The following is an 18,775-nucleotide window of genomic DNA, read 5'->3' on the forward strand; positions in this document are numbered from 1 at the left end:
GTCAGTTTTGGAGAAGGTACCATGAGGTACTGAGAAGAATGCATATTCTTTTGTTTTAGGGAAAAATGTTCTGTATATACCAGCTAAATCCATTTAGTTCATAACTTCTATTAGTTTCACTATGTCTCTGTTTATTTTCTGCTTCAATGTCCTGTCCACTGGTGATAGTGGGGAGCTGAAGTCCCTCACTATTATTGTGTAAAACTCAATGTGTATTTTGAGCTTCAGTAAAGTTTCTTTTATGAATGTGGTTTCCCTTGCATTTGGCACATAGATGCTCAGAATTGAGACTACATCTTGGTGGATATTTTCTTTGATAAATATAAAGTGTCCTTCCCTATCTCTTTTGATAACTTTTAGTTAAAAATCTATTGTATATTAGAATAGCTGCTCCAGGTTGTTTCTTAGGACCATTTGCTTAGAAAACTTTTTTCCAGCTTTTTACTCTGAGGTAGTGTCTTTCTTTGTCACTGAGGTATGTTTCTTATATACAGAATAATTCTGGCTCCTACTTGCATATGCAGTCTTTAGCCCATGTCTTTTTATTAGTGAATTGAGTACATTGATGTTGAGAGATATTAAAGACCAGTGATTGTTAGGTCCTGTTATTTTTGTTGTTGGAGGTAGTAGTGTGTGTGTGTGTGTGTGTGTGTGTGTGTGTGTGTGTGTGTGTGTGGTTTTTTCTTCTGGGTTTGCTCTGACATAATTAATTTCTTGTGTTTTCTTGGATGTAGATACACTCTTTGTGTTGGAGTTTTCCTTCTAGTATGCTCTGTAGGGCTGGATTGGTAGAAAGATACTGTTTAAATTTAGTTTTATCATGAAATATCTTGGTTTTTCCATCTATGATGATTGAGCATTTTGCTAGGTATAGTGGACTAGGCTGGCATTTGTGTTCATTTGGATCTCCATGACACCTGTCTAGAATCTTCTGGCTTTTAGAGTCTCTGTTGAGAAGCCTGGTATAATTCTGATAGGTCTGTCTTTATGTTACTTGGCCTTTTCCCCTTTAATATTCTTTTTCTGTTCTGTGCAATTAGTGTTTTGATTATTATGTGACAGGAGGATTTTCTTTTCTGGTCCAAATGATTTGATGTTGTGTAGGGCTCTTGTACATTTATGGCAATCTCTCTCTGTAGGTAAGGGAAGTTTTCTTCTATGATTTTGTTGAAGATATTTTCTGGCTCTTTGAACTGGGAATTTTTGCTCTCTTCTATTCCTATTATTCTTATATTTGGACTTTTCATTGCATCCTGAATTTCCTGGATATTTTTGATAAGGAGATTTTTATACTTTGTATTTTCTTTGACTATTGGGTCAATATCTTCTATGATTCCTGAGATTCTCTTGTATTTCTGGTATTCTGTTGGAGAATCTGTAGCTCCTAATCTCTTTCCTTGGTTTTCCAACCCCAGGGTTGCCTTCATTTATGATTTCTTTATTGTTTCTATTTCCATTTTTAGGTCTTGGACCATTTTGTTCAATTCCTTTACCTATTTGATTGTTGTTTTCTGTATTTCTTTAAAGGATTTATTTGTTTTCTCTTTAAAGACTTCTACACATTTGCCTGGGTTTTTCTGCATTTCTTTAAGTTAGTTATTTATATCCTCATTAGAGGCCTCCATTATCTTCATGAGATGGGATTTTAGATCAGCATCTTGCTTTTCGGGTGTGTTATGTTATCCGGGGTTTGTTGTGGTGAGAGAACCGGGTACTGGTAGTGCAAAATTACATTAGTTTGTTGCTTATGTTCTTGTGTTTGCCTCTTGCCATTTGGTTATCTCTGGTGTCAACTGGCCTGGGTATTTCTAACTGGAGCCTGCCTATTTGGAGGTAAGTAAAGCTCTGTGACATGAGTTATAGCAGCCTTCCTGGGAGGCAGGCAGTGCTATCTCTGGTTAGGAGGGCACTCCTGTGTCCCTGCTTAGAGCAGGCCTCCTGCGTCTATGATTAGAGCTGTCCTCCTGTGTCCTTCTGTGACCTGGTTATGTCAGACCTCCTGAGAAACAGGCAGGCTGTGGGGTGTGGGAGAGGAGCAAGCCCACTAATCTGCCCTGGCAAAGGTGCAGAATGGAAGGAAACTGTACATATGTTTCTTATAACTTGATGGGCAACTGCTTCTTCATTATTCATGTGTTTTCATTATTTTTCAGTAGAGGGCTTGAGGGAAATATTATTCTACTATTTTGCTGAAAATATTTTTTGTGCCTTGGACCTCTTCTTCCTCTGTTCCTATTACTCAAAGACTTAGTCTTTTCATGGTGTCCCAGATTTTCTGGATGTTTTGTGCCTGTCTTTTGTTTGTTTGCTTGCTTGGGTATTCTTGTTTTGTTTTATTCTATATTTAGATTTAACAATTTTTTGACCAAGTTATTTATTTCTTCTATTATGTCTTCAATAACTGAGATTATGTCTTACATCATTGGTGAGGCTTGCCTCTGACATTCCTATAGGAGTTTCTAGGTTTTTTTTTTTCATACCAGAATTTCCTGTTTGTGTATTCTCTATTGATTCTATTTCACTTTCATGTCTTAGCTATTTTCATAATTTTTTCAATGTTTGGTTTTGTTTTCACAAACTTTATTGAGGAGTTATTTAAATTCTTTTGAATGACATTGAATTTATTTTTAATAGCTATTTTTAAACACTTTTCTTGTGCTTCAGCTTTTTTTGAATCTCTCAGTGCCTGCTGTAATTGGGTTGCTCTTGCTCTTGTGGAGATTGATTGTGTTTTTATGCAATCTATGCATCTATGTTTGGGATGATTGTAATTCTAGATGCTGATATAGGTAATTTTTTTTATTGGATGAAGTTGCCTTTCTTGGATTTTGTTGCCCTCTCTGTTTCTTGCTAGATTGTGGTGACTGTGTGTGACCAGGTAGGGAATGCTTATGGGACCCTACCAGCTGTGGCCACTGGGAGTTCCAGGTAGAATGTATTTCTAGACAGTAGGTGCTAACAAGAAGTAAATGTGATGGGCTAACCTTGGGGCTTCTGAGAGGATACATAAGAGGCTTATGGATTGAAGCTTGATTATCATTTACATAACAGCTAATATCCAGTTATATGTGAATGCATACCATATCTGTGTTTCTAGGTCTCAGTTACCTCACTCAGGATGATTTATTTTTCTACTTGAAGTCATTTGCCTGAAATTTTCATGATGTTATTTTTTTAATAGCTAAGTGATACTCCATTGTGCAAATGTACTGCATTTTATTATTCATTCTTCAGTTGAGGGACACCTAGGTTATTTCCAGGTTCAGGTAGTATGAATTATGCTGAAGTGATCACAGTAGAGCAACTGTCCTTATGGTAGGATGGGGTACCCTTTGAGTATGTCTTCAAGATTGGCATAGCTGGGTCTCGAGGTAGATCAATCAGATTCCTCATTTTTTGAGGAACTACTACACAGATTTCCATAGTGGCTGTTCAAGTTTGCACTCCCATTAACAATGGAGGAGTAGTCCTCTTGCTTCACATTCTCACCAGCATGAGGTATCACTTGTCTTATTGATCTTGGCCATTCTGACAAGTATAAAATGAAATCTGAAAGTAGTTTTGATTTGCATTTCCCTGATGACTAAGGATGTGGAACATTTCTTTAAGCATTTCTCAGACATTTGAGATTCTTCTATTGAGAATACTGTTTTTAAAAATACAGATTATCTAGGGAGTGCATTTGGATAACAAGAAAAGTGCTGACTCCTAGGGAAATATGGTTACTAATCTCAATTCTCATGAGAATTTTCATTATCTCTTTAAGTTTCAATTCAGGAAATGAACACATGAAAACTCCCTGAAATTAGGATTGATGCATTTCATATGAAAGTTTGGGCGGTACATAGAAAATTATTCAATGCATGGACCACATAACTACATTAAGAAGAGAACTTAAACACAACCACCTCCCTGCAAAACAATTGCTAACAAAATTGTCTACAAGATTGTCTTAGTAGGTGAGGAAAGCATATGTTGTGTTTTAAAGTCAAGTGCATTCAGAGCAGAGTGGAGTGTCTTTTTCCCTATCAGCAACAGTTTAGTATAAAACTGATTCTGGTTCAAGTACAATTGTGAATGTATCTGTATCTCTTTTGTGTGTGTGTGTGTGTGTGTGTGTTTTCAGATAAATGCTTATACTTTTTAGATATTTTTACACAGTTGCTTGGGATTCATAAAGATAAAAACATTTGCAAAAGTTAAAAATGTTTTCTACTCTGAATATTCAATTCAGTTTGAAAATGTTTCTATTAAACTATTGATATTTTTTTAATTACCTTTAAACTTAAATTTGGAGAAAAATAAGATGAATAAGAGCTTTGATTATATTTATAATTGCAACAAAAACCTTTTTCTTCTATTTTAAACTAACCTGACACTCATAATGGATGATACAACTAAATGAAAGTTCACTCATAGATTTGACTTCAGTGTGAATTGTACTTTTTTACAGTAATTCCGGAATCAGTGTGATTGAAGTTAAAGAAGTTAAGATGAATGATCTTAAATAATAATACTCTCATTTTCTGGTTTAGATGTATGAATTCCTACTTTTTGCCATTGAGGTAATCTGTGTACACAAGGGAAACTTATAAGAGATGCCTTCATGACTCTCAATGTGTGGGAATGTCCAATAAAAGTGATGATCTTCTTTATCCATGTTTGTTAACTGTGATGTTATAGAAGGTTTGATAGCAGAAGTTTCTTCATTACTTCTATGCAGATTATAGGGTTACTCTGAACTTTGCTTCTATTCTTCTAATTATCTTGAAAATATTTTGTTCCTGGTTTGCTTCTCATTGTAAGACATATCATAAAATCCAAATGTTTTATGTGAACATTTCTTAATGTTATTTGAAATTAGTTTTTTTCACTTGTATGTCTTATTTTATTTATCTACAACCCCTCCTAGGAATAACAAATACATCAGAGGTTTTAAATAATTACTATAATATCCATAAGGCAAAAATAATATCATAGAATATCATGCCCATCATAAAAATAGAATCATCTATGTGTCTGATGATGAGAATCTGAGGTAAGAAGTTTTCCCAAGAGATACATATTACTTTTAATACTAGACATTCAACTTACTAGCTGTGTAAATGTAAATAATTTTGTTTATTAATAGTGCCATTTCTATATATATGAGTATCTACATATACTTAATATCTTTTCTCATATTTCCCTTTTGCTCTTCCCATGAAATTCTGTCTCACCATTAAACCTAGAGTCTTTGATATTCTAGTCAAGCACTCTTACACTGAGCTATATCCTCTATTTCTTTTTCCTTTTTTCTTTTTTTTGGGAGAGGGTTAGAAAACATGATGTTTCCTTATTTTCAATGAATTTACTATAAATTTTAAATTTCTTGGTGCATTAATTCCCATTTTTATATTAAGAATGAAAAGGAGAAAATTAAAGACCAGTTTTTAGGATAACTTTCTGTATTTCTAGTTAAATGTCTTGAAAAATATCATAGTTGGAGCTGAGGAGATGACTATATAGAGGAATGCATATATATAGACTATATAGAGAAAGCACATGATACTGAACTCTGATGTCCATACTCAAATACATACATGAGCAAATTTTTAAATTTTTCATTAGCCAAATATTAACAAGAAAGTTTAATATTACTATGAGGTAAACACATGTCAACTAAATTTTGAACCATGCTATTTGATACTATGTTTTTTTTATTTTAACAAATATACTTCTTTTTTGCAGGTCATGTATTCATATTGCCAATCTCTACATAAGATGAACCATAAAAATGTAAGCTTTAGAAATATACAAAAAAAACTTTAAATATTTAAAATTTGTCTTATATATGTGTGCATGTATCTTTAAATGTTTCCACTTCAAGTTCATTTTCCCATCTTTAAATATCTTGTATCTCAGATTCCACCCAGGTTTTTATCATCCCACCTAATAGAACTTCCTAAAAACTGTATTTCTCATTGGCTGTGTTCTTAATTCAACATTCACTTTCTTGATACTAGAGTCTTAAGAAACCACAGTAGTTTACTATAGACACTAATGATGTCAAACTGTTACTAATGGAGTGGTATTGGAAGAAAAAGTCAACAAAAAATGGAATGACAATAGACATCAAAGCAATGAAAATTGTTATATAAACTGTAAATAGAATCACTCCAATAATTCAATATAATAGAAAATATAAAAATTGTCTACATTATTCATTTTCAATTTTGAGATTGTATATTGATCTTGAAAACATGGAGAACAAAAGTCACATATTTCAGATAGATGGTTTTAATAAACTGGAAAGGTATATTGGCCCTGGAGAAGGTTTTCTCTCTCTCTCTCTCTCTCTCTCTCTCTCTCTCTCTCTCTCTCTCTCTTTCCTCTTTTAATTTATTTTTATTAATTTATTTTATGTTTTATTATTAATCATTCAATTTGTTTACATCTCAAATGATATCCCACTTCCTGGTTACCCCTCCACCAGCCTCTCATCCCACATCTGCCCTCCCCTCCCCTTTGCCTGTATAAGGGTACTCCCCCACCCACAATTTCCATCCCTACCACTCCAGCATCCCCCTATGCTGGGGCATTCAACCTCTCCAGAACCAAGGGTCTCACTTCCCATTGTTGTCAAGCAAGGCCATCCTCTGCTACATATGTATCTGGAGCTATGGATCCCTCCAGGTACTCTCCTTGGTTGGTGGTCTAGTCTCTGGGAGATCTGGGTGGTCAGGTCAGCCTATGTTGCTCCTCCAATGGGGCTGAAATTCTCCTCCACTCCTTCAGTCCTTCTGTCAGCTCTCCAACCAGGTTCCTTGAGCTCAATCTGATAGTTGGCTCCAAGCATCCACATCTACATTGATTACTTTCTGGCCAGACCTCCCAAGGAACCACCATGCCAGGTTCCTGTCAGCAAGCACGTTTAAAACACAGCAGTAGTGTTGACATAATCGATCCCCAGGTGGGGCAGTCCCCAGTTGATCCTTCCTTCAGTCTCTGTCCCATTTTTTTGTCCCTGTTCTTCCTCTGGACAGGAACATTTCTGGATTAAAAACTTTGAGATGAGTGGGTGGCCCCAACCCTTGACCAGTGGCAGTGCCTAACTACTGGAGGTGGTCTCTACAGATTCTATCTCCCCCTTCTCTGCACATTTTGGCTAGTCATCCCTGTTGGGTTCTGGGATCCTCAGTGTTTCCCTGGAGTCTGAGAATCTTCAGTGTCTATACCCAGTTCCTTATTCCCCCCAGCTACATATTTTTGTTCAATTTCCAGACCCTTTGTACCTCCCTCATGTCTCCTCCAGTTCTTGATACTGCCCCTCTTATTTCCTTCCCCTCTTCTTTCTCTCCCAAGCCCCACTCTCCCTCCACCTCTCAAGGTCATCCTGTTTGCCCCTCAATGCAGGACTGAAGCATCCGTACCCTGGTCTTCCTTCCTTCTAAGCTCCATATGGTTTGTAGGTTTTGGTATGGGCATTGTGATAGCCACTTATCAGTGAGTACATACCATGCATGTCCTTTTGTGTCTGGATTACCTCACTCAAGATGATATTTTCTAGTTCCATCCATTGCCTGCAAATTTCATGAAGTCATTTATTTTAATCACTAGGTAGTGCTCCATTGTGTAAATGTACCACATTTTCTGTATCCATCTCTCTGTTAAAGGACATATAGGTTGTTTCCAGCTTCTGGCTATTATAAATAAGGCTGCTATGAATATAGTAGAGCATGTGTCCTTGTTATATGTTGGAACATCTTTTGGGTATATGCCCAGGAGTGGTATAGCTGGGTCTTCAGGTAGAACAATTTCCAAATTTCTCAGGAACTGCCATACTGATTTTCAAAATGGTTTTACCAATTTGCAATCCCACCAGCAATAAAGTAATGTTCTTTTTCCACATCCTTGCCATCATCTACTGTCACCTGTTTTTTATCTTAGCCGTTCTGATTGGTGTGAGGTGGAATCTCATTTTGATTTACATTTTCCTGATGACTAAGGATGTTGAACATTTCTTTAAGTGCTTCTCAGATATTTGAGATTCCTCAGTTGAAAATTGTATATTTAGTTCTGTACTCCACTTTTAATAAGGTTATTTGGTTCTCTGGAATCTAACTTCTTGAGTTCTTTGTATATTTTGGATATTAAACCTCTATCAGATATAGGGCTGGTAAAGATCTTTTCCCAATCTGTATGTAGGTTGTCTTTTTGTCTATTGATAGTGCCCTTTGCCTTACAGAAGCGTTTCAATTTTATGAGGTCCCATTTGTCAATTTTTTATCTTAAAGCATAAATCATTGGTGTTCTGTTCAGGAAGTATTCTCCTGTGCCCAGGTATTAGGCTCTTCCACACTTTCCCTACTATTTTCTTAATATAGCCCTCCTTAGAAATGTTGTTCTGTCTGAAAACTGGCTTTTGCAATGCTTATGGTACCTCTACATGGCCTATCACTAGTACAGTTTTGTAGTAACTCCACCTGCTCTCTTTTCCATCTAGATATGCTAACAGTCAGAGAATCACAATGAAGAACCATACAAGAGTGACAATTTTCATCCTAGCAGGTTTGACTGATGACCCACAGTGGAAAGTAGTGTTATTCATCTTTCTGCTTCTTACCTATCTGCTCAGCATCACTGGCAATCTGACCATCATCACACTCACACTGGTGGATAGTCACCTGAAGACACCCATGTATTTTTTCCTTCGGAATTTTTCCTTCTTAGAGATTTCCTACACTACTACATGCATCCCCAAATTGATTGTTACTATGGCAACAGGAGACAAAACCATTTCTTATGACAGTTGTGCCACTCAGGTGTTTTTTGCTTTCCTTCTTGGAGCATCAGAATTTTACCTGCTGGCAGCCATGTCCTATGACAGATATGTAGCCATCTGCAAGCCCCTGCACTATATGACCATCATGAACAATAAAGTCTGTGCACAGCTGGTCCTCAGTTGTTGGCTTGCTGGTTTTTTTGTCATCTTTCCACCACTCGTGTTAGGTTTAGATCTTGATTTTTGTGCTTCCAACATTATTGATCATTTCTACTGTGATACCACTCCACTCCTTCAGATTTCTTGTACAGACACACAGCTCCTGGAGATGATGGGATTTGTCTCAGCTTTGGTGACACTCTTACTTACATTGGTAATGGTGATTATATCTTACACCTACATTGCTATGACAATTCTAAAAATCCCTTCAACCAGCCAAAGGAAAAGGGCTTTCTCTACATGTTCTTCTCACATGATTGTAATATCCCTCTCATATGGCAGCTGCATCTTCATGTATGTTAAACCTTCATTCAAGCAGAGAGTATCTATTTCCAAGGGAATTTCTGTGCTCAATACCTCAGTGGCTCCACTTCTGAATCCTTTTATCTATACCTTGAGGAATCAGCAAGTGAAAAAGGCATTCATTAATACAATCCACAGGATTGTATCTTTCTCAAAGAAATAACTATACTATTTCCTTATATGAAGTAAATGAAGAAAGGAGATTTAAATGACACTAATTATTTCTAAGATAAGTCTGGTTCACTTTCCTCATTTTGTTTTGTTATTCATTTTTATATCTCCAAGAAAATTTTGCTCTAAAGAAGCTAAGTTTATGTTTTGGAGAGCATGGATTTAATTTAACTTAGGGCTTTATACATGCTAATGCAACACAGTACTATTGAGCTTTGATCTCACCTGTACATAATCCAAAAATCTAAAGACATTTTTTCCTAAATCTAACCTTCCTCTTTTTTCTAAGTGGGAAATAATAGAAAATGACATTACTTTTTAATGTCTCTTTTGTTAAATAGACATTATAGTTATGATGTTGAATTTGACTCAGTTGTAGAGGAATCGCCCAATATAAATTCACCTGGTTTTGAGCCCCAACACTACAAACTACAAAAAATGAGTTTTAAAAATACAATTAGTCAAACCTATAAAATTTTGTTTTATTTTATGTTATATTTAGTGTATTGTTTAATGGGAACATTATTAAGCTACTCTGTGTTTATGAAAATTTGTATAAGGCTGAGGCATTATTTAATATTTATTTTTATTTACATCCTTCTAATTTTTAAAATGTATTTCATTCATAGAAACTGAAGACTAGCAAAATGGCTTACCAATTAGAGCACTAGTTGCTAATCCTTACTACTTGAATTTTGTCCCTATGCACACATGGCAAATTGACAGAACCGACTTCACAAAAGATATCTGATCTCCTTCAAAGGTAGTGCTACTTTTTTCTTCTATTTATATTTGACAAATATTTCTAGATGTATCTAAATGGAACTGTGGAAGTCATATTGTTCACTTTAAATCTTAGCAATAAAATGGGTATTGCTGCTTGCAAAATTTTGAGTAACTTACTAAACTCTTTGAGATCATGAGAGATGATTTGTGAAAAATTACTAAATAAAAACAAGGCTAACTCTATCATTTATCATTTTTAAACTTGCTTTTGTGATGTATATTTCAGATATAACTTTTTGACACACATAAACAAATAGACAAAGAGAGAAATATATACATGTATAGATAGATGTTCCATTCAACTTGTAAAACAAAAAAGTTTCAAAATCAAGTCCTCCACTTAAGGGGAATTTTTAACTACTAATCAACATCAAATGGGGACTCAAAGACAATCAAAGTTAATTTGTTAGTTATCAAAATTTCAAAAAGTAAATAGAATAGACAGTAATACTTTTGCAGGTATACATTGTATTTCATGAGCTGCTTTTTAAATACATGTGGGTTTTGTGTTTTACTTTTCACACTGCAATTTTTGAAATATAAATCCTTTTTAATTTTTTAAATTTTTTATTCAAAAGCCAATAATAATTGTTTTGTTTGAAAATTGGAATGTTTAAACACAAACACAGCTTCTGAAAGAATTTTTTTAAATACACACTTTTCCTTCTTAAAGCAAAGAAGAATGGAGTGGGGTGGAGTCATAAGATGAATTTAGGAAGTGAGATGACTTCAAAACAGTAGGTATAATCTTGTTCTTAGAGAAGAGTTCATGGAGATTATTACTATACTTCATAACTTACACATGTTATGTATTAAATACACATTTACTCCTTCAAAACTAAGATTTCTAACAGTCTTATCAAATTTTGTAAATTTTCAAAAAGACCTAGTGTTCCTGAAATTCAGGCCTGTGTTGTTATATGTAAGATCTTAGTATGTTATGACTAGTTTATTCATGGTATTTCCTCCTGGTGTTTTGTGAGATATGACATTAATATCTATTTAAGTTCAAAGTCCAGAAATCTATGTTTGTATCTCTAGGTGAGAACATCTAGATTGAAAACTAACATTAAAAATATTACTGTAGAATATTACTCAGCATGTTTTTACTAAGTATTTCACAGTATTTACGATTCCTTTTCCTAACACAGTTTTCAGGTGTCTTGATAAATAACTTTCTCTTGGTAGTCTTACTTTCTCACATTATGAAAATACAGGTTTACACAAATATATAACATGATAATATAGTAAATTACATTTGAAATTTTCTGATCTGATTTCATTGTTGATTCCAATAGACAATCATACAGGCAGCAATGCTATTTGAGGAGAAGTAGAAAAATATATGTTCAGCTGTTTAGAAGGTAGCTGAGAGAAAAGAATAGCACTGGTCTATGTTGACATGAATCAGTAGAATGAAAAGAAATAATAAACTCTCACAAACTGAAGGGAGATTTGGTCACTGGTTGATATCTTCATGTATTCTGGTCTGTTTTTCAGGAAGCTGGGTCATAACTCTTACTAGTAAAGTCTCCTGAGGTTGTCTGTGCTAGTCTAAACTATAGAAAGGCAAGTCCTGTAGGCTTCCCCTGTCTCCCATGGTGCATAGAGCTGTCATTCTGATGGGCAATATTGAGGCAGTGACTGTGATTCTCATTCCCTGCATGACACTACTCATCTCTTGCCTAGTTTTGCTCCACATTAGAGAAGATCTGTACCCCATAGCAATCACACCACAGTCCTGTCACTACAGGTCCCATCCACAAAACATTGTATGAATCTGGAGTTTTTCTTTTCTTGTAGAATAAAGAGTGAGCCCTTTTGTCCTGTGAATCTTGTTTGGGGAAAAAAATGTCCATGTTGCTATCAGTTGTTGCCTTGCCCTAATTATTCCATATTCTGTAACCCAATGGTTTTTCTGGCTCTTTCCCAAGAGATTTTGTTTTAAAACCAGCTTTTGACTATTTTGAAGATGGAATATGACTCTGGACATGGATAGAGACATGAATGGAACTACTCTGTCTAAAACCACTAAAATAGAAATATACTAGCACACAGCTTATTCTCAAGAGTATAAAGAACATCACCCCATAAATTTATCAGAACAAATTGAGATGATAGTAGTACATGAGCATATTGAAATCTTATCAGAGGAACTACATCCAATAGTTTTAGAACTTCCTAGATCAAAAATGATTTACTTCCCTGATTTGACTTCATAAAGAAGTGAATATCTCACATTGAAATAGTAATGTGCCCCACCAGCTTGTCCTATGATTACCCAAAATGAAGACCAAACAAGAAGAGGATTCTTGACTTCCCTAAGAATATCATTTCCTCCTATGACTTTGCCTATTTTGAGCCAGTTTGCAGATTGAGAAATCATGAGTGAATGGATAGGAAAGTGCCCCTCAGGAAGGACATTGATAAAATGCCTGAATTTTACTTTTAGCCTTTCTCCAGAGCTTCCCTCAAAGCCTTTGTTCAGACTTTCCCTACTTCCTTTTACAAAGGTAAGTGTACACTAGGGAAAAGGAAACAATCAGACTTTCCAGTATCTATTGGAGTCTGGTTTTGAATTGACACTGATTCTGAGAGACTCCATGAAATATTATGATCCAAGAAACAATTAAAATAGGATCTGATGGAAGTTAGATGATTAATAGAACTTTCACTGATCCAACTCACAGTGGGTCCAGTAGATTCCCAAACTCATCTTGGGGTTATTTCTTTATTCCCAGAATGTATAATGGAGTATATATACTTAGAAGGTGTCATGATTTCTATATTAGTTCCCAAAACTGTAGCATACAAGCTATTTTGTTGGAAAGATTTAATGGAAACTTTTTCAATTGCCTCTGCCAGGGAAAATAATGAGACAAAACCAGTATTGCCTCTCAGGAGGAACTGCAATTTTTAGTGCTAGCATCAGGACTAGAAAGAAGAAGCGGTGGTGCTTCCCACTTCATCCCTTCAATTTGTCCTATGCAGAATTCAAATGAATAACAATGGCAGTTCAGTATTTCAAACTTAATAAGTAGATAGAATGATCAAGTCAGCTTCCTTCCACAGCCATCCTTATTGCTAATGAACACGTGTACACAGTGGCTATGGTGGAATTGAGGTTATTCATGAGTCCAACAATATGGACTTTCACTCACCAAGACTGACCTGCCTACAGCTGTTTTTGAGTATCAAGTCTGCTAACAGAGAAAAACACTGAGCCCCAGGGACACCATTCCCCACGGTGACCAATAAGCTACCTGATAGCAGACTGACTATATCAAACCACTTTCTTCATGAAAAAGTCAATGCTTTGTCTTAGCCAATACTCTAGTTATGAATTTGCCTTTCCAGCATGTAATGCTTCTGCCCAAACCAGCATCCATGGACTTACAGAATTCCTTGTACATTGTCATGGTATTCCACATAGCATTGCTTCTGACCAAGGGTCTCACTTCATAGACAAAGAAGTGCAACAGTGGTCCCATGCTTATGGAATCCACTATTCTTACTATTTTTCCCACCTTTCTGAAGCATCTGGCCTAAAAGAATAATAAAATAACCTCTTGAAGATGTAGGTACAGTGCAGTGCCAATTAGGTAGAAGTGGGTTGGTGAACTAGGTCAGGATTCTCCAGAAGACAGTATAGGTTTTGACTCAGCATCCAATATATGGTATTGGATCCAAAACCAGGACTCATAGGTCCTAGAATAAGGGTTGGAAAACAAAATGGTTCTACTCACTATTACTCCTAAGGACACATTAAAAAAAATTGCTTACTATTGTGAAGACTTTAAATCCTAATGGCCTAGAAGTTTTAGTTCCAGAATGGAGAGCTGCCTGTCATGAGATACAGCACACATTCTACTAAAATGGAAACTCAGATTTCCACCTGGTCTCTTTGGGCTTCTAATAATCCTAAGCCAATAGAAATAATAGTGTTAGAAAGGGTGATTGATCTAGACTACCAAGGAGAAACTGGATTGCTTGTCTACAATAGAGGTAAACAAGATTATGTCTGGAGTGCAGTAGATCTTTTTAGGCATCTCTTGGTATTACTATGTCCTATGATTAAAGTTAATGGCAAGCTACAGCAAATCAATCCAGGCAGGATGACAAAGTACTCAGACTTTTTAGCAATGAAGGTATGGATGATTCCTCCAGGAAAAGAAGCAAGACCTGCTGGAAGCACTTGCTGAAGGTGGAGAAAATACAGAATGGGGAATAAACGAACGTAGCTATAAATACCAGTTAGGGCCATATAACCAGGTACAGAAATGAAGATTATACTTAGCATGACCGTTTCTACTGTATTTTAAGTATATTTTTGTGCAGATATTTGTGTTTTTTCATTGGTTTCTTTATCATGTAATGTAACATCAATTGAGAGAATATGACTCATATTCATATTTAAGTTTTTATATACTAAATAATGTCCTTTAAGGTACATTGGTTCTAAGTGGATTAACTATGTCATGTTAAGTGTAATTATTACCAAGCTAAATATATAATGTATTTTCATTTGTACATGGGATAGGTATATCATGTTAGGCATAATTATGACTTGGAATTCATTTTCATTTTGAAATTAATTATGATATAGAGGTATGATTGTGTGTCTAGTTGACAAGAGATAGACTTGTGATGGCAATTCTTTTTTGTCAATTTGTCTACATTTGGAATTAACTAAAAACCCAAGCCATTGGGCATACCCCTGAGGGAATTTTGGTTAATTGGATCATTTGAGGTAGGAACAGTCATCTTTAATTTCATACATTCTCTTGGCAGACTATATAAAGGACAAGGGGAAAAAAAGGAAGCGTTTTCTTTGACTGCTTTCCTGACTCTTACAGGCAAGTCTATTCCAACACTGGTATTATAACCTGCTTCTATAGAATTCTAAGATGTACTAAAGGCCAACTGAGATATCCAGCCTTATGTACCAAACAGCTTCTGGGTTCTTGGACTTTCCACTGAGAGAGACCATTGGAATATCAGATCATGGCTCACAAGCCACTCTAATAAATCCTATAAAACTATAAGTTCTGTTCTTCTAGAGAACCCTGATCAATACAGCTTGAATATACACTATAAGGAGTTTATCTCATGTATTAATCATTTCTGTATCATTTTTTGTTCTGTCCATTGAAAATACCAAAGTCCTGACTTGTGGCTGAATATTAAACAGATTCTTTATGGGAGAAAAATATAATCAAATCATTTCATCTTACAATTATTCTATTTTCTCTCAAACAACTAATTTATTTTGAAATATTTAACACTATAGTATTCTGTAAATCACACTTCACATATAAAATTTTTCTTTACTTTTATCTCCTGAAGCAAGGCTGTGAATAAAAAGTTGAAAACATATGTATCAAACATGTTTAAAAGTTAATAATGCTTAAAACTTATGTGTAACATTTTTATAAGCTATTATTTAAATTGAATATAACCAACTAGGTTTATTTTGTCTTTCTCTTTACTTATTTATATTCTCTTTTCTTGGTGTAACAATTGAAAGATAAATTGTACCCACAGTTTTTAAAACCCCTATTCACAAGAAAATGTATCATTATAAATAGCTCGTTTTATACAAGGGAGTATGAAGCTCCTGGCTCTTAGAATTACATATTCTAATTCTTGTAAACTAAAAGCAAAATGTATTCTAACATTTTATGTATGTGATCATTATGTTTTATAAATTGACACAAGCCTAGAAATAGCTTAAAAGAAGGAATCTCGTGTAAGAAACTGCGTGTATCAGATTGGCCTGTAGGCAAAGCTGATTGCACTTTCTTGATTAATGTCTGATGTTGTGGTGCCATCACTGGGCAGAGTTCTGGAGTGCTGTAATAAAAAATGCTGGGAAAGCCATAGAACAAACCAGTAAGCAGTGTTCCTCCATGCCTTCTGTTTTAGTTTCTGCCTCCAGGTTCTTTTCTTAGCTTCCCTCAAAGGACTGCAGCACAGGATATGTAAGCTAAATAATTCCTTTCCTTCCAATGTTGCTTTTGGTTATGGTCTTGATCACAGTAATAAAAACTAAACTAAAACTGTGTGTGTGTGTGTGTGTGTGTGTGTGTGTGTGTGTGTGTGTGTGTGTGTGTGCATGTGCGTGTGTGTGTGTATGTCATGAGGGAAAGGCTTATACCTCATGGCACACATGCATGTAGAGATCAAGTGACAGATATTTATTTTGGTCCTTGCCTTCCACTCTAATTGGGACAGGGTTTTCCTGTTTGCTACCTCTCCAAGACTAACTGGCTTTCAAGCTTTGAAGGAATCTCCTGTCCTTTTCCTCCCATTTTAGCAAAAGTAGCTTAGGATTACAAATGCATACTAATGTGCTTGACTTAATATGCCTTCTAGGGATTTGAACCCAGATCCTCATGTTTTTACAAGTACTTACCCTCCTAAGATATCTTTTTAAGATATTCAAATATTCTGTAAATTTAATACTTTTCTACAATAGTTGAAGAGCAGAAGACAGAGCTTTTAAGGTTATTATATCACTATCTGAATGCATATGAAAAATAAAAATAATTAATAAGGAAGAGATCTAGTGGGCGTAGATCAGAGGAATCATAGCAATGTATAACAGGCCTCTAAAATGTTTCTAAAACTCAAGAAAAGTAGGGTGTTCCACAGTCACTGCTTCCCTCATCTCTCTTGTTTAAACTTAATAGAAAAAATGGGCTGAAAAAAAATGAAAGACATCAATTGAATTGCAAATTCATTTTATTGAAAGTTTTAGGTGTTCTAATTGTGTTGATTTTAGTAATTAATATTGTTCTGAGAGTCATAGAAACTGATGATTATATAGAGGGCAATATATAGGGAATAAAGAATTGTTGGAAAAATCTGAAACTATTCATAGTTTCCTTTTGGATGAAATGAATCTTTTGTTTAAATATTTCACTCCATTATTTGAAAGCCAGTTACATATATGCAGTATTTAAATATTTTGCCTTGACTAAAAAAAGAATTTAATGACTAGAGTCATCAATGCTCACATAGTTTCTCATTTCAGAATCTACAAATCATTGACTATCTTATTCATAGCACATTGTATAGGCTGATATCTACTTTAATAAAAGTTCTTAAATGTTTCAACCTCTCTTATAGAACACCAACCAAAGGTAGAGGAGGAAGATGGTTACTAGGACAAAGAGAATATGGACCTGTTCAGAAATAGTTCTTTGGGGTGGTTCCAATCTTCATTGTCAGTAGTCCAGTCCACTAGCAAAGTACCAAACATGAATCAGCAGTGGCAGTCCAGAACAAACTATCAGGCTCTGCCAATTGGCATGAGTCTGAAGAAGCAGCAAGAAGTCACCAAAATATCACAAGAAGGTTTTTGATGCATTTCTCCCTATAAAATCAAAAGTGAAGATTGGAAAAAAAAAAAAAAGCCCAACAAAGACTAGCAAAGCAAACCAATTTCAGAGCATTATCAACAAAGACCAGTGACAGTGAAGCCCAAAAATGACCAGCAAGAGGAACCATCCACTGTCTGTTGGGTTATACTTATACTCTTCACAAAAAATTACCTGTCCTTTCAATCATCCACTCCAGCAAAACATCATCAGGCAACTTCCAGAAAAACGCCATATGTCTGTTCTCAGCACAACATGCTCTCAGGTATCTGCTTCAGCAAAACATCCTCTCATAAGACAGTTTCCAGAAAAGTACTATATAACACAACAGAGTCTCCAAAGAAACCAAAAATTTCTGCTTCAATATTGCTATTAAACTTTGAATTAAAACATCTATTCTTAAACCTATATAACATGCAACATTTATAGAACCTATCTACTTTACCATCAGAGCTCCTCCTTGTTAGTATTCTAAACCTTTTCAACTATTTTAGTAAGATAACCGCTAGTTCTCTATAAAGGTATGTGTAAAATAAACTTTGTATTTTGGAAGAGAATGCTTGCCCCTTTAAGGAAATAGATGTATTTCCTAATGGTAAGAACAAACCGTCATCTCAAAGAAATAAATAAGAAGAATTGACTGTGAAGATAGCTGAAATTAAAAATATTTTAAAAAATAAAATGTTATTAATAGACTGATGCTTGCTAAGGTCATGAAAATATTTCATACACTGTAGTTCTATTGCATATACATATCTGCATGTGTGTGCACATTCATGTAGAGGGCAAAGGTCAATATCCAGTGTTTTCACCAGTTGCTTTCTTTCTTATTATAAATTTCTTTAGTAGGTGGGTGTTCGTACCTATTCCATACAAACATGAAGGTCAACTCTTGCTTCTCTTATTACAAATGTTATAAAGATAAAATATTTCTGTTTTGTTTTCATTGCCATATCATAAACACTAGCACTGCAGTGTACCAATTTGAAATAGGAAATCCAAGTTTTATCTTATTCCTCATTTGAAAGTTTAAGGCATTTCAAACTAGACATGTTTAAATTAAATGTATAATAATGTTTGGCTGAAAATATCATCAAAACTTTTTTCTGTATGTTAGCATTAATTTCTACAACTTCCATTTTGTTGTGGA

General features: G+C 35.0%; 1 protein-coding gene across 2 annotated transcripts; it reads left to right on the forward strand.

The window, feature by feature from the left end:
• The first annotated feature begins 3,811 nt into the window (after positions 1 to 3,811).
• LOC143436449 (olfactory receptor 6C74-like) lies at positions 3,812 to 11,337 on the forward strand. 2 transcript variants are annotated; one of them, XM_076920832.1, is made up of 4 exons: positions 3,812 to 3,959; positions 4,913 to 5,038; positions 5,731 to 5,778; positions 8,486 to 11,337. In XM_076920832.1, exon 4 carries the CDS (start codon positions 8,511 to 8,513, stop codon positions 9,447 to 9,449), a length of 939 nt encoding a protein of 312 aa, XP_076776947.1. In that variant the 5' UTR covers positions 3,812 to 3,959; positions 4,913 to 5,038; positions 5,731 to 5,778; positions 8,486 to 8,510; the 3' UTR covers positions 9,450 to 11,337. The 2 variants fall into 2 exon arrangements, with proteins under 2 accessions (XP_076776947.1, XP_076776948.1); XM_076920833.1 differs by lacking the exon at positions 4,913 to 5,038.
• Positions 11,338 to 18,775: the final 7,438 nt, after the last annotated feature.

The sequence above is a fragment of the Arvicanthis niloticus genome, chromosome 22 (assembly GCF_011762505.2).
Source record: "Arvicanthis niloticus isolate mArvNil1 chromosome 22, mArvNil1.pat.X, whole genome shotgun sequence".
Lineage (NCBI taxonomy): Eukaryota > Metazoa > Chordata > Mammalia > Rodentia > Muridae > Arvicanthis > Arvicanthis niloticus.